The 12,200-nt window shown below is 35.3% G+C and overlaps 1 protein-coding gene across 1 annotated transcript; it reads right to left on the reverse strand.

The window, feature by feature from the left end:
• Positions 1 to 916: 916 nt before the first annotated feature.
• LOC114516075 (Bardet-Biedl syndrome 5 protein-like) lies at positions 917 to 11,182 on the reverse strand. The gene is made up of 16 exons (XM_028535443.1): positions 10,995 to 11,182; positions 9,459 to 9,483; positions 8,842 to 8,899; positions 7,793 to 7,858; positions 7,314 to 7,363; positions 6,274 to 6,354; positions 5,717 to 5,763; positions 5,042 to 5,144; positions 4,586 to 4,618; positions 3,901 to 3,996; positions 3,475 to 3,537; positions 2,820 to 2,903; positions 2,683 to 2,733; positions 2,047 to 2,133; positions 1,926 to 1,949; positions 917 to 1,720 (listed from the first exon to the last, which is right to left on the reverse strand). Exons 1-16 carry the CDS (start codon positions 11,045 to 11,047, stop codon positions 1,616 to 1,618), a joined length of 1,026 nt encoding a protein of 341 aa, XP_028391244.1. The 5' UTR covers positions 11,048 to 11,182; the 3' UTR covers positions 917 to 1,615.
• Positions 11,183 to 12,200: the final 1,018 nt, after the last annotated feature.

Genomic DNA, 12,200 nt, shown 5'->3' on the forward strand with positions numbered 1-12,200 from the left:
TACATATATAGTATTGTGCGAAAATTTGATTATATACAGTACTGTGCAAAAGTTCTAGGCCCCCAGTTCAATTGTCACTTGTTAGTAAAATTCATTGTATTGCAAGACATGCTATAGGTAGAAAGACTTGTAGTGGTCTTGCACTTGGTACAGCCACCATGAGAGACCATTATTGCGGCAAAATGCCCAGTCATTGACCCAACAAGCTTGTTTAATAAGTACATCTGGATCAACAGACTCGCGTGATGCGAAAATGGTCTCTTTGATTCTTCCAGATGTCGAGATGGTCTTCTATCTAACCTCTCCCTCACTTATTCCCAGAGATATTCAAACAGATTAAGGTCAGAATTCTTTCATTGCACTGTACTGATTGATATTTCTTTCTCTGGGGCTTTTTTCTCTGTCACATGGTACCCTATCTTGTTCAAAGATAAAGTCTCAACCGCAAAGCTCTCTCCACCTTTTAGAAAGTCCCAAGATCGTAAATTTTCGACTAGGTACAGAAAATGGCATGTTTGGCTTGTATCTAGAACTTTCTTAATAGATGAGATGGCTTTGTGGTGGAGATTATATCTTCCAGTAAGATGGGGCACCATGTCATACAGAAAAGAGCCTGAAAGAACTTGACCAGCCCAGGGCTATAAGATATCGCTGACGTAAACCTCATTGAACATTTTTGGGAATAAGTGAGCAAGAGGTCAGATAGAAGACCATCTCGACATGTGGAAGAATCAAAGAGCCCATTTTCTGGAGGCTGTTGATCCAGATGTAACAAACAAGCTTGTTAGGTCAATGACTGGACATTGTGCCGCAATAATGGTCTAGCTCTCATGGTGGCTGTACCAAGTGCAAGACCACTACAAGTCTTTCTACCTAGCATGTCTTGCAATACAATGAATTTTACTAACAAGTGACAATTTGACTGGGGGCCTATGCACAGTACTGTATTTTGTGTGTTACGTATACGAATACCAATAAAAAAACGATAGAAAAGACGGAAATTCACCAAAGAAGAAGAACAGATAATTTTACTTTGTGGGCAGTGGTTAACCACAACACAGAGGCTGTTACGAAATATTTCACCCTTGGTACTCATCAGGAAATTTGAGCCGTCTGTTCTTTTCTGAGGCGCGCCGTTTTCTCCTCTTCTTATATATGACATAATTAAATGTCAATGACATTTAACATCCCAATTCCTTATTATATAGTTACCAATGCATGCATCCGTTAACTTGGTTAATATTTGAAATTTAAATTTCTATTTTAATGTTAACATCTTCATTTATTCAGAAATTCCCATGCCTAAGTTCCTCTTGATTGTTTTGGCAACGAAAGCAGGTGTTTTGTTATTATGTTTTACTTCCCATTCCTTATCGCATGTTTTGCTTGCATATACAAAACATGCATGTGCTTTTATATATCTTTAGAACGCCCCTGTAGATGCACAGTTGCAGCTAAACCAACTTATAGCGAAGATGCTACTACATGTTTTGTTGTTTTATGTAAACATGCACTGTCCATGCACTTATAATTAAATTATTTAATATATTAATAGGAAAACATCCATATTTACATCATGGGACAATTTACATTTTTTGGCAGAAAAACATGAAAATCAACTTGGCACAACCTCCCAAAGGCCCTGTAATGTAAATCCATCTTTCAATTTCTCTATTGCCAACCCAAGTTCGGCATTATATTCAGGCTCGCGGTCTTTAGACTAGAAAACCATTGACATTATGGTTAAAGGATATCTCGGAATTGATGAAAAATCGTAATTATCGTATGTTTATAGAGCTTTTCGTTCGGAGAAAATCGGCATCACAATTAGCAAATTATTGTGCATACTTCCCTGTTCAAATCCACGTGTAGCGAAATTCAAGTACATTCAGAAAATATCACCACACAACATGCATGGAACTCACCTTGTCTCCGTCTGCAAAATACGCCTGGAAAAAAAATAAAAAAGTAGGTTATGCCCTTTCAACGCGAGTAACTTCAGTTAAGTTTTAAGAGTTATATTATTCATTCATATATAAGACTTACTGCAAATGCATCAGTTCCTTCGCCTTCACTGGTTATCTCAATATCATCGAGTACTGGGTCAACTGTTGCTTCTTGTAGAGTATGTGGCTACAAACAAATGGGTGTAAGAAGAAATATTGGTTATATACCCTGCAAAATTTTATAAATTCTAAAAAATAGTCTACAATATCGTGTTTAGGGTTTTCACACAGTGTCTCTACCAGGAATGAGAATTTTTGAAATGCTATAAAACATGACTAATTCATCAAATATTTATAGTACTTGAAAATATGTAATTTGACATGTTAAAACAGATGTTTATTTGTGAATCCAGGGTCATATGGAGAGACAAGAGATATGGCAAAAAATTTAAATTATAAAAATGTTACTTAGTCATATCCTACAGTTAGCCACATCACATGCAGGAATCATATGCATGCAGAACTCTTCAAAAGGTCGCTAGTAATATGTTATACCGCCAAACTTTAAAGTTTGAAAACTGTTAAAGTTAAAAACTGCCAAAATTTGTTTCTCGCTCTGAAAGGTCCGTCATGTACTGCGATTACTTACAAAAGCCTTATTATTTACGGCTATCACGCATGTGTAAAATCGCGATCTAATTCCAACTATTTGACAAGAAACGTATGACATAATTACCCTCTCTTCTGCCTCGAATTCCACTCCAAATATAGGACTAGCGCTATAAACCTTAAGATAAACGAGGTGATTGATTTCAGATCAGATTAATATATTAATCTTGCATACATACTATTTATTATAGCATGCATACATACCCGTTGAAGACTCTGAATTTCTTTGACAGCATCTTGTAACTTTTCTGCAGGATCAATACGGAAACCAAGGACGTACCCGCCGCTCTAGATATGCATGGTTTGAAGATGGATAACCTTAATCTCAAGTTTAATGTCAATCTGTTGACCGCAGGATTAGGGATAAGCTAAAGCGAATCCTTAAACAAAGGAGCCACAGTACATCGAATATATAATGAACAAAAAGCCATGCACGCAGCCTCACACCCAGGTGCTTACTTTTAAACTGCCTTTTTTATTTCTTCCATCATAAATTTAGGACCTTACATCCATAAGAATGCCTCAGCCCTCATGTGCATAAGAAAGTCAGGAAAATGTTTGAAGAATACCTAATTTGTCTACCCTAGATATATCTCTTCCAATCAAGGGATTTTTACGGAAATATCGCCTCGTTAGAGGCAAATATCAAGGTATATGCATTATATAAGAATCGAAAAGAGTTCCATCTATTCCAAATGCACTATAGCCTAGGTTTAGAATAGTTACAATGAAGTATTCACGTCATTTATAGACAAATAGTGTTTGCAGTACTAGAAAAATCAGGTAGCTATAAAATTGCAATAGGTTTGACTGCAAAATCTTAATTAAGGCATATTGTCTTTATCAACCATTTTAATACCTGTTGCGATGTCTCCAGGACCAACGCCAGCCCAAATTTTGAATCCCGAATACGAACAGATTTCTAAAAGAATTATATACTAATTTATACCTTCCAATATCGATATTATTACGGGAAGAAAAAGTTATCACTAGCGATAAAATTGTTTCCTTTGCTTAAAGTTAGATTTCCAAATACAGTATAATTATAACAAGTAAGAAAGGTGCAGAAGTTATTGCTCACTAAAACATAATGGCACATGCATGTTAATAATTTGTGGAACGAGAATCCAAATCGCGATTGGGGTTTCTCTTTGCGTACATGAAATATTCTTTAAACGACTGCGTATAATAATATGTGTATCTTTCAGATTTCAAATTACTCTCACATTATTGAAAATTCGCCATCGAAAGGTTTTGTTCGTAAATAGAAATATCATGCACTTACCATTTGCAAATAAGGAATGCTGACATTGAAACTGTCATTCATGTTTGCATGCCAGACCAAGCGTACGTTAGTTATGTAAAATGTGCCAAGATTACCCTGAAATAAAAATAACACAAGATTCCCTGAAAAAAAATTCGCGTAACCATGCCGTATAGTATTCATAACAAAATGTACAACCACATGCACCAGTACAAATAACAGTGTACATATTATTATATACACAAGCGCCAGATATGAGGTATGCTGCAATTTCATTGGTTGGCTACTAGACAGATATTAGCTCATATCTGTCTAGTATAGAGAAAGTAAACAAAATGGCGGAAAGATTTGGGGAGTTGAGTGAAATAGAAATCCAAGCCTAGTTGATAATAGCACACCAAAATGCACCGAAAGGGCGACAATTAAAGTTTGTGTGTATAATAAAACAGTTATTCTGCTCACTCTCGTCGGCTATCAGCTCATATACGACTCCAGTTCGCAGAATAACTGTTAATTAGATGCGTTTCATCTGGTACGAGTCAAAAGGGTGTTTTTTAGAAAGCAAACCTTAACTGCCGGACTCAAATAGTTCTTTTGAAAAGACTGTCGCATGCACCTTAATGTTCCACTTTTACATAGTGAAATAATTGAAGTGCAAACTTTCTCAACAGGCTTATAGAACATGATTACGAGCGATGTCACAAACCTGGTCACTTGATAAATTCCATACACCATTGATCTAAGAAAATATTAAAATCAATCTTTGTTGTTTTCAATTTAAACGACGGAGGAAAGAACAGGAAATATATATATGCATGCATGAGACGGATGCATCAATATATAGATAAGCGTATAACAAAGAGATGTGGACGAGAAAATTTGCTCAAACACACATCCTGCCAACCTTGAAACCCCCTAGTCTATTTAAAAGTCTGTTTATCATGCGTGGTGCCTATCTCTGTAAGTGGTTAGTAGCTATTTCGAACTACTTCCAACTCTTTGGTGCGCATGCATGATAGACGGATTTAGCTTGAGAACGAGGTCATGCAGCTAGAGACGGCGTATGAACGTGGCGTAAAAAATGGCGAATAAACGTTGCTTACAATGATATAGCCCCGCACGTCCGAGTTACTATATATTGAGCTATTTTTCTTCAGTTTACCTTGTCATAGACTTGTTCCAGAGGAAGAATACGAAGTTGTTTGTTTTCAATCAAAGCACCCCGCAGCTTTAAGTCACGATATAGTTTCGATGATTCATAAGCTCTGAAGAGTGGAAAATATAGGCTATATTGAATATTTATAAAGCCCGGCGCTCCTTAAATAGTTTGACTCCAAGTTAATATTTGTGTCTCGTTTTTCGTTTATCGATTTTATTCCACATTATATCAAACAGTGGCATTCCATGCATGTTTACTTACGTTGTTGTCACTGGAAAATAATTGTGAAAAATGGTAGGAAAAAATGCATCCTCTTACTAAATTTATCGAATATTATCATAGATATAACAGCAAATCTTCATTTCCATGCATATACAGATTCTTTTTTAAACTTCATTTTTCATTACTTATCATCTTGAGCTAAATGCCGAATAATATTTTAGAAGTCCCTATGTAGTCCAATCAAAATGGATACGCATTGTATATAATGAGTATGCTATATAGTACGCTAATAATATAGCGATTTTATACTAACACGCTTTGTGCATGCGTTTACAAAATGATTTAATTTATACTTGCATTTTCTAAAATTTCTAAACTGCGGGCCATTAAAAAGCTGCATGTCCATAAAAATGTGATGATAAATATAACTATTGGAACAACGTATATAATACTAACCTAAAAACTGACATCACAGTCGAAAATAATCTTGGGCTTCCTGACACCTAATAAAAGACAATCTGTTACAGCAATATAGTATAGCTATATTATATGAACAGTATAGACTTCCTCGTAAACGCCTAAATCCGATTCGTTGGACAGTTTTCGGTAACCAACGTATACATAAATAGGAGAACTATATAAGCGCTACGAAAACCATGTTCAAATTAGCTGTGAACCATTTCGTAATGATTATTCCTGCAACATCCAAGGCGTGCAATCCTACTATGCGTAAAAAATAGGAAGAGGAAACAGAATCAAAAGAGAATAGACCTTTCACTGTGGCTAGAATTTTTTTTAATTCAAAGAGCTTAATTGCATTGTACTGTTTTATAAACTGAACTGAAATAAATGCACAAATACAGTTATAGTTGGGATGACGTTTGGATCATATCAATTTTAGAATACTGTGCATGTATGCATCTTACAGTTCAGAATTCTATTTAGCAAACTCCGCACTAACCCACGCCTGGATAGGTCTAGTCGTCTACACATGACATAGAAGCAATTCTCACCAGGTTAGTAAAAATAAATTCAAATCTTGTGTGATTACACCTCGTCAAAAGGTACAGAGATTCCGTTTGGCCGCGAAGTTTCTAAATAAATGTATAAGCAATTTAAGAATATCCCTAAATTTTTCGCCTGATATTCTTTTTAATTCCCAGAATTCGACCGTAGCGGATTCCCTTCACCGGTCACAATTGAAAAGAAAATCGAGCGAAAAATTTCGTTCGATCGAAAAATTTCGCATAGTGGAAAACCCCTTTAAGGTTTATATACAAACCCTTAATGTTATACCTATCGGTTTAATTGGCTCTCTACATGCAACAACGTACTGTCACCACATTATTTGAGTAAATACATAAATTAAAACAGACCCAAAAATATACAAAGTTGGCAGACAAAACAATCGTTGAGTATTTAAAGCATATGGAATTGGCTACTTGATGAACCAGGATTTGAGATACATTTGTTAACTGGTACATATTTTTATATAGCTCAGGTTCTTGTATAGTATGTAACTTCTTGAGCTTCCTGTTTGAACGCACATACAATTAACGAAGTCGCTCCATTTCACTGCCATTACGAGCCTTCGAAAACGTGTGAAACAGCTTTTATATTCCAAAAGGCAGGCGGGGTTATGTGCAACATAGTTTATAAACGATATAGGCTAGACAATAATTTGAACTGACGTTTGCTAAAGACAGACTTTAAAACGTTTTCGACCCACTGGAGCATTCTTCTCCAATTCTGGACAAATATAATAAACTTGAGTATCTTCATTATCCATTCAAAATTACCCACATGCAGTATCTGCAGAAATTTGAGCGACTTGTGGATGACATTCGCCCAAAATGGACTTAAATAACTTTGGAATATATATAAGGTTGAGCATTATTTAAAAGAAAAATTGGAAGGGAAAGATAAACAAGGCTTTTCATACCGTGCGACAACTTGAATAGAGTAAATCACAAAATGTTTCATTATTTCCAAGCTTAAATTATACAAGAAACATTATAGTATCATTAGTTTCTGATAGTTCAAATAAACTTACTGATGTTGCAACTCTTGTTGAGAGATTAACGATACATCCAAATCCAACAGCTACAAAATAAAGTGCAAAGCACAGCATATTTCAAATATATAAACGACATTTTCCTTCAGCATATTAGATTATAAATTCAAATGAGTTTTGTTACCGTACATGGGAAATTGGAACGGGTTTACTGTATAATACAACTGAAAAAGTGCTCTCTTTTAAACATCTGATAACTGTACGGAATTATCAGACGTATTTTTTTGCAGTGTCTCTGGGTTAATTCTCATATCAACAGAAATGGTAAAACATACATCACAGGTATTATATTCATCACAGGTAAAATATAATCAATGTATATAGCATATTCAGAAAAACACGGATACAAGATAGCATATCAAGAAAAACACGGATACATGATGGTGAAGTCTGAAGACAATGAAGAATAATGACGAGCAGTTGGTAGCAGTTGGTAGCTTCTGCTTCTTTATACTCACAAAGATTGACACGTTGCATTGTTTGAGAGTGCCATATAATTCGTAGGTTTGTAACAATCAACCGTCCTAAACACATTAAAATACAAAAAGTACAGAAACGATTTGCAAATTGCAAGTAGTTTACTACAGTGCTTGCTTGATGCATGTCTAGGTCAAAAATTACGAAGCTATTTCCAGTTACTGTAACCATATGCAGGACTAATGACTAATGAGTGCCTGGACATGTTTATTTTTTAATGTTTTTAAATGTACAATAAAAGAATTATTGGAGTCGGCTTTTGCAAGTATTATTAACTACATTGTTAATTGTTTGTAGTTGTCGGAAACACACGTCGCTCGTTGTAGGCAACAACTATCATTGCCAAGTTAATAAAGACATCTGTCAATTTCACAATTTTCATGAAAGTTACGATGGCTTTATTCAAATTTTTAATGTTTTAGTCACAGTGGCTTTAGTGCATTTTTATTTCTAATAAACCATTCGCCATTGGGCTACCTATGCCATGCCACGCGTAGAGTGACATAACGAAAAATGGCGGGAAACTAACTTAAATGAGTTGATATTATTTTCGAAATAAGATTTGCACGATGTTAATAACTCTGTCGCGGAAAACAAGGCGAAAACACAACTAAATGTCGATTTATAAGGGATATTTCTTCAACAAATATCAGATAACTCTGTCGCGGGAAACCGAATGCGAAAACCTAACAAAATGCCGATTTATAAACTAAAGGATATTTCTCCAACAAACAACGGTAAGGATTTAGTCTGAGTGTCAGACGCTGTACTCTTTTCTTTTATTAAAATATTTTATTAAAATATTGTATTTTTGTCGCTAAAAGCAAGTCCATGTAATAAATAGAATGTTATTAAACGGTATTAAGCCAAGACATGGATTTATAAAACGTTTTCCGTTAGTCTAAAATTAGTCTAAAATTTTGGTTACAATTTGCCATATTTACTTGTCGCAATTCCAATTTGCAAATACTATTTGAAATATGATGTGAAGTGTTTATTCTGGAATGATCATATATAGTATAGACAATACCTCTGTCACCATTATTTCCCTTTGTGTCCTCTACTGAATCTAGCTTGTCAATTTGCACCTGGAATTAAACATTCTACATTATAATGAAAAATTTGAAGATGTTTTCTGGGACACTTTCTAAAAATCTAAATATGCCCTTGTTGCATCCTTCTAGCTGTTCAAACCTATATTAGTGGTGCATTGTCTAAGGTATGTATACATGAGAGTTCATTGAAATCTTCCAATAGGCTGTGTCCCCATATCAATACAATATGAAAAGCAATTAAATAACAGTGAAAATATGTGTATTTATTGTTACAATTATAAAATATTTAACTTTTTCTCAGTGCAGATGCATGCCTTTCCGTGATCTTTATTTTATGCTTGTTCTTCCCTTTAAAAGGTAAGGCAAATTACTCCACAGTAGCAAAGTACATAGTCAATGAGACACCTGGTGGGCATCATGATTCCAGGTTTCAAGTAAAGGGGGCTCCCAATAAAACTGTCTAAAAATTTTAGCTACAAAAATGTATGAGCAAATGAAAAATGAAATAACATAGTTATAGGCAATAGGCAATAGGTAAACACTCGAGTCACCAAACAGAGCTGAAATTATGTCCAAAATTTCAAAACCATACCTCTCCATTTCTCATTTTCATTTGTCTGAAAAAAAAAAAGCAGTTTTATAGGCGCTTCCCAGTTGCACCAAAAACAGACCAGAAATGTTTTCGTTCTTGTGGCGCTCGCGCATGTATGCAAGTCTACTCGGGTCACAGTCTGATCTATTATTATGATAATCATATGTTATGATAATTAATAGACAAAGTAGACTAGCGTACACATGTGAGCGCCACAAGAACGAAAACATTTCTGGGCTACCTATGGTCGCACACATTACACTGAGCGTTTCTTCTGGATTCATATATTGTATGTAACCATAGACAATCCAGAAGACATGTTTTCACAATTGTCTATGGTGTAAGAAAATGGAGTACCAAACATGTCACATTGGTAACCAGAGAATCACCCTTATTACATTACATATTATAATATAAAATTTATGCATACTATGCACATGTTGATTGGTCGAGAAGTGTATTTCTATAACTGTATAGAAACACAGGGATATTGTCGCCGAAACTGACAAGCGAAGTAATGTAATGAGAATTTGTAATTGAATTGAATTAAATATTTGTACAAAATCTCTTTACTGAGTTATAAAAAAAAATAAAACATGTTTTTTCCTGTGTTTCTATACAGTTTTAGTATACATCCGACTACTATCTATCACAAATCATACATTCTGATTGGCTACTCAACCATTGTCTATTCGTGATGGTGAACATTTGGGGAAAATTCTCTTGCGCGACCGTATAAGATTGAATTAATTAAATTATTTTTCGGTGTAATTGCGGTGTATCGATTATTTTCTCGAAATTAATATATCTAGGTACAGGGTGTACTCGCCTTCGTTGTCTATGAGAGAATTGTCAACTCAGGCTTCGCCTTCGCTGCATGACTATTCACTCATAGACAACTCAGACTCATTGTTTAATTGTTAAATAGAAGCACTTGTGGGAGTTTTGGAGAACTGGAAATGATAATTCGCCCAAACTCCCCTAATGTTTCCATAACTATACAGAAACACAGAAAATGTTTACTATTAAGGGGAAAAATTAGATTAGTAAAAACAATTGATGCATTTGACAAATTGATATTGACAATTAAATGCATTTGACAAATACATATGAAATATGATTTAACCTCACACCCCTAGCTTGCATGATTAACATTTGTTGTTTATATAACTATTTATAATCAAAACCACAGCAGTAGAGGGAGGGCCATTATGTGCAATATAATATATGTGTTATACTTATCAATTCCCAGCATTTGCATTACATTCCCAACACTTGTTTTTCCAAATTGCTCGGGAAAATATGCTGCCAGGTCAGCCAGGAATGCCTTGGGAGTTGGGATTGTTACCTACATTTGCATGCCCCCACCCCCCCGGCGCCCCATTTGAATGATTTGATGAGTGTAAAGAAAATAAATTCAGGCTAATAACTATCGAATTTACACACTTGCATCGTTGAAAGTGAGTTGCATCGTTGAAAGTGAGTTAAAAATCCTACACAAAATTACGGTACACAACACAACACAACAAGACTTACTGCAAAGTGATGTCAAAGCGTACATCGCGGTCTTCCCACAAAGTATCGCCCATATTTCAAACAATCTAAATTGCTTAACACATTCTTACATTATATGACGGCCATAATATATGACAAAACATAAAATTGCCTTGAAAACAGTTCAAAATCACAAACGAACTCAATAAACGTACATTTTTACAGTCAACATGGAAACAACACAAAGGAAATTGGTGTTTCCATAAAGGAAAACATTAATTTCTTAGCAGTTCGCAAGGAATCGAGATGGCGCTTCACATTTCCATTTCCAGTTTTCACACCACAGATTTGGAAACTAAAAGGAATCTTGAATTAATTCTGAGTTAACATGACCCAGAAAATGAGATTCCAAGAATACATAGTAGTAAATGAAGTATAACAGTATAAAAAATAAAAGATTTCTTGTTGATGTTGGTTCCTTTGTCTGTTCAAAAATGATGTTAACTACTTTTTATTGTTTTGAATTGGAGAGTTTCTCCCCAGAAATAATTGGCTACAAAAAGTGTCCAGGTCAAAAACGAGCAAAAAAGATTCAATGTATATATTTACAAGAATAGAAGATTGAGAAGGTTAGCAGGAACTTGTATGTTAAGGATCAGTACCACGCCGATATGCAGAATTCATCTGCGGAACCTGGATGCTCCTTTATCACGATACACTGACGATACCAACCACTTTCAAAGAAATATCATACGAATGTTTCGGGGTTCCTAGCGAGTTTAAGAGCCACGACGTAACGCCGCCGGCTAATGACCAAATCGAATATTAAAGTCTCTTGGGAATTTTAGAAGGCGCCCTTGCTGTTTACGAGGCGCAAATCACAGATTCCCGCGTCTTATGTAGAAACCAGCATTTTAAGCCTTGGAAGGTGAACGTCTTCCAACTTCCTAAGCAATGTCTTAAATTTTTATTTTCGCGCATCTATTATTGTATTATATAAGAATTTTTTAGCCGTCGTTGTCACGTCACCGTCTTAAATCTTAAGCTCGCTAATATACAGACTGTATGTTACACAGCAGCCCCCATGTCGAAACCAGATATTCTACCGTCGACCGAGAATCCGTAAAAAATTCCGGATTTCTTTTGCACGATGTATTCTGTCGAGCTGAATACAGCCTCCATGCATGTTCTCAGCGGAATGAAAAAAGGCGCGAAATGGTCCTGGCGTCGGCAAGAATTTCACTTCGA

Source organism: Dendronephthya gigantea, unplaced genomic scaffold (assembly GCF_004324835.1).
Source record: "Dendronephthya gigantea isolate DGI-Jeju-01 unplaced genomic scaffold, DenGig_1.0 000000F, whole genome shotgun sequence".
Classification (NCBI taxonomy): domain Eukaryota; kingdom Metazoa; phylum Cnidaria; class Anthozoa; order Malacalcyonacea; family Nephtheidae; genus Dendronephthya; species Dendronephthya gigantea.

What these genes read in the sequence shown, in the direction of transcription:
- LOC114516075 (XM_028535443.1), bottom strand. Translation starts at nt 11,047, where the DNA reads ATGGGCGATACTTTGTGGGAAGACCGCGATGTACGCTTTGACATCACT. An exon ending in AAGGAACTGATGCATTTGCA is followed by an intron (nt 1,950 to 2,046) that starts GTAAGTCTTATA and finishes TTTTTTTTCCAG; the next exon opens with GCGTATTTTGCAGACGGAGA. An exon ending in ATTTTGCAGACGGAGACAAG is followed by an intron (nt 1,721 to 1,925) that starts GTGAGTTCCATG and finishes ATGGTTTTCTAG; the next exon opens with TCTAAAGACCGCGAGCCTGA.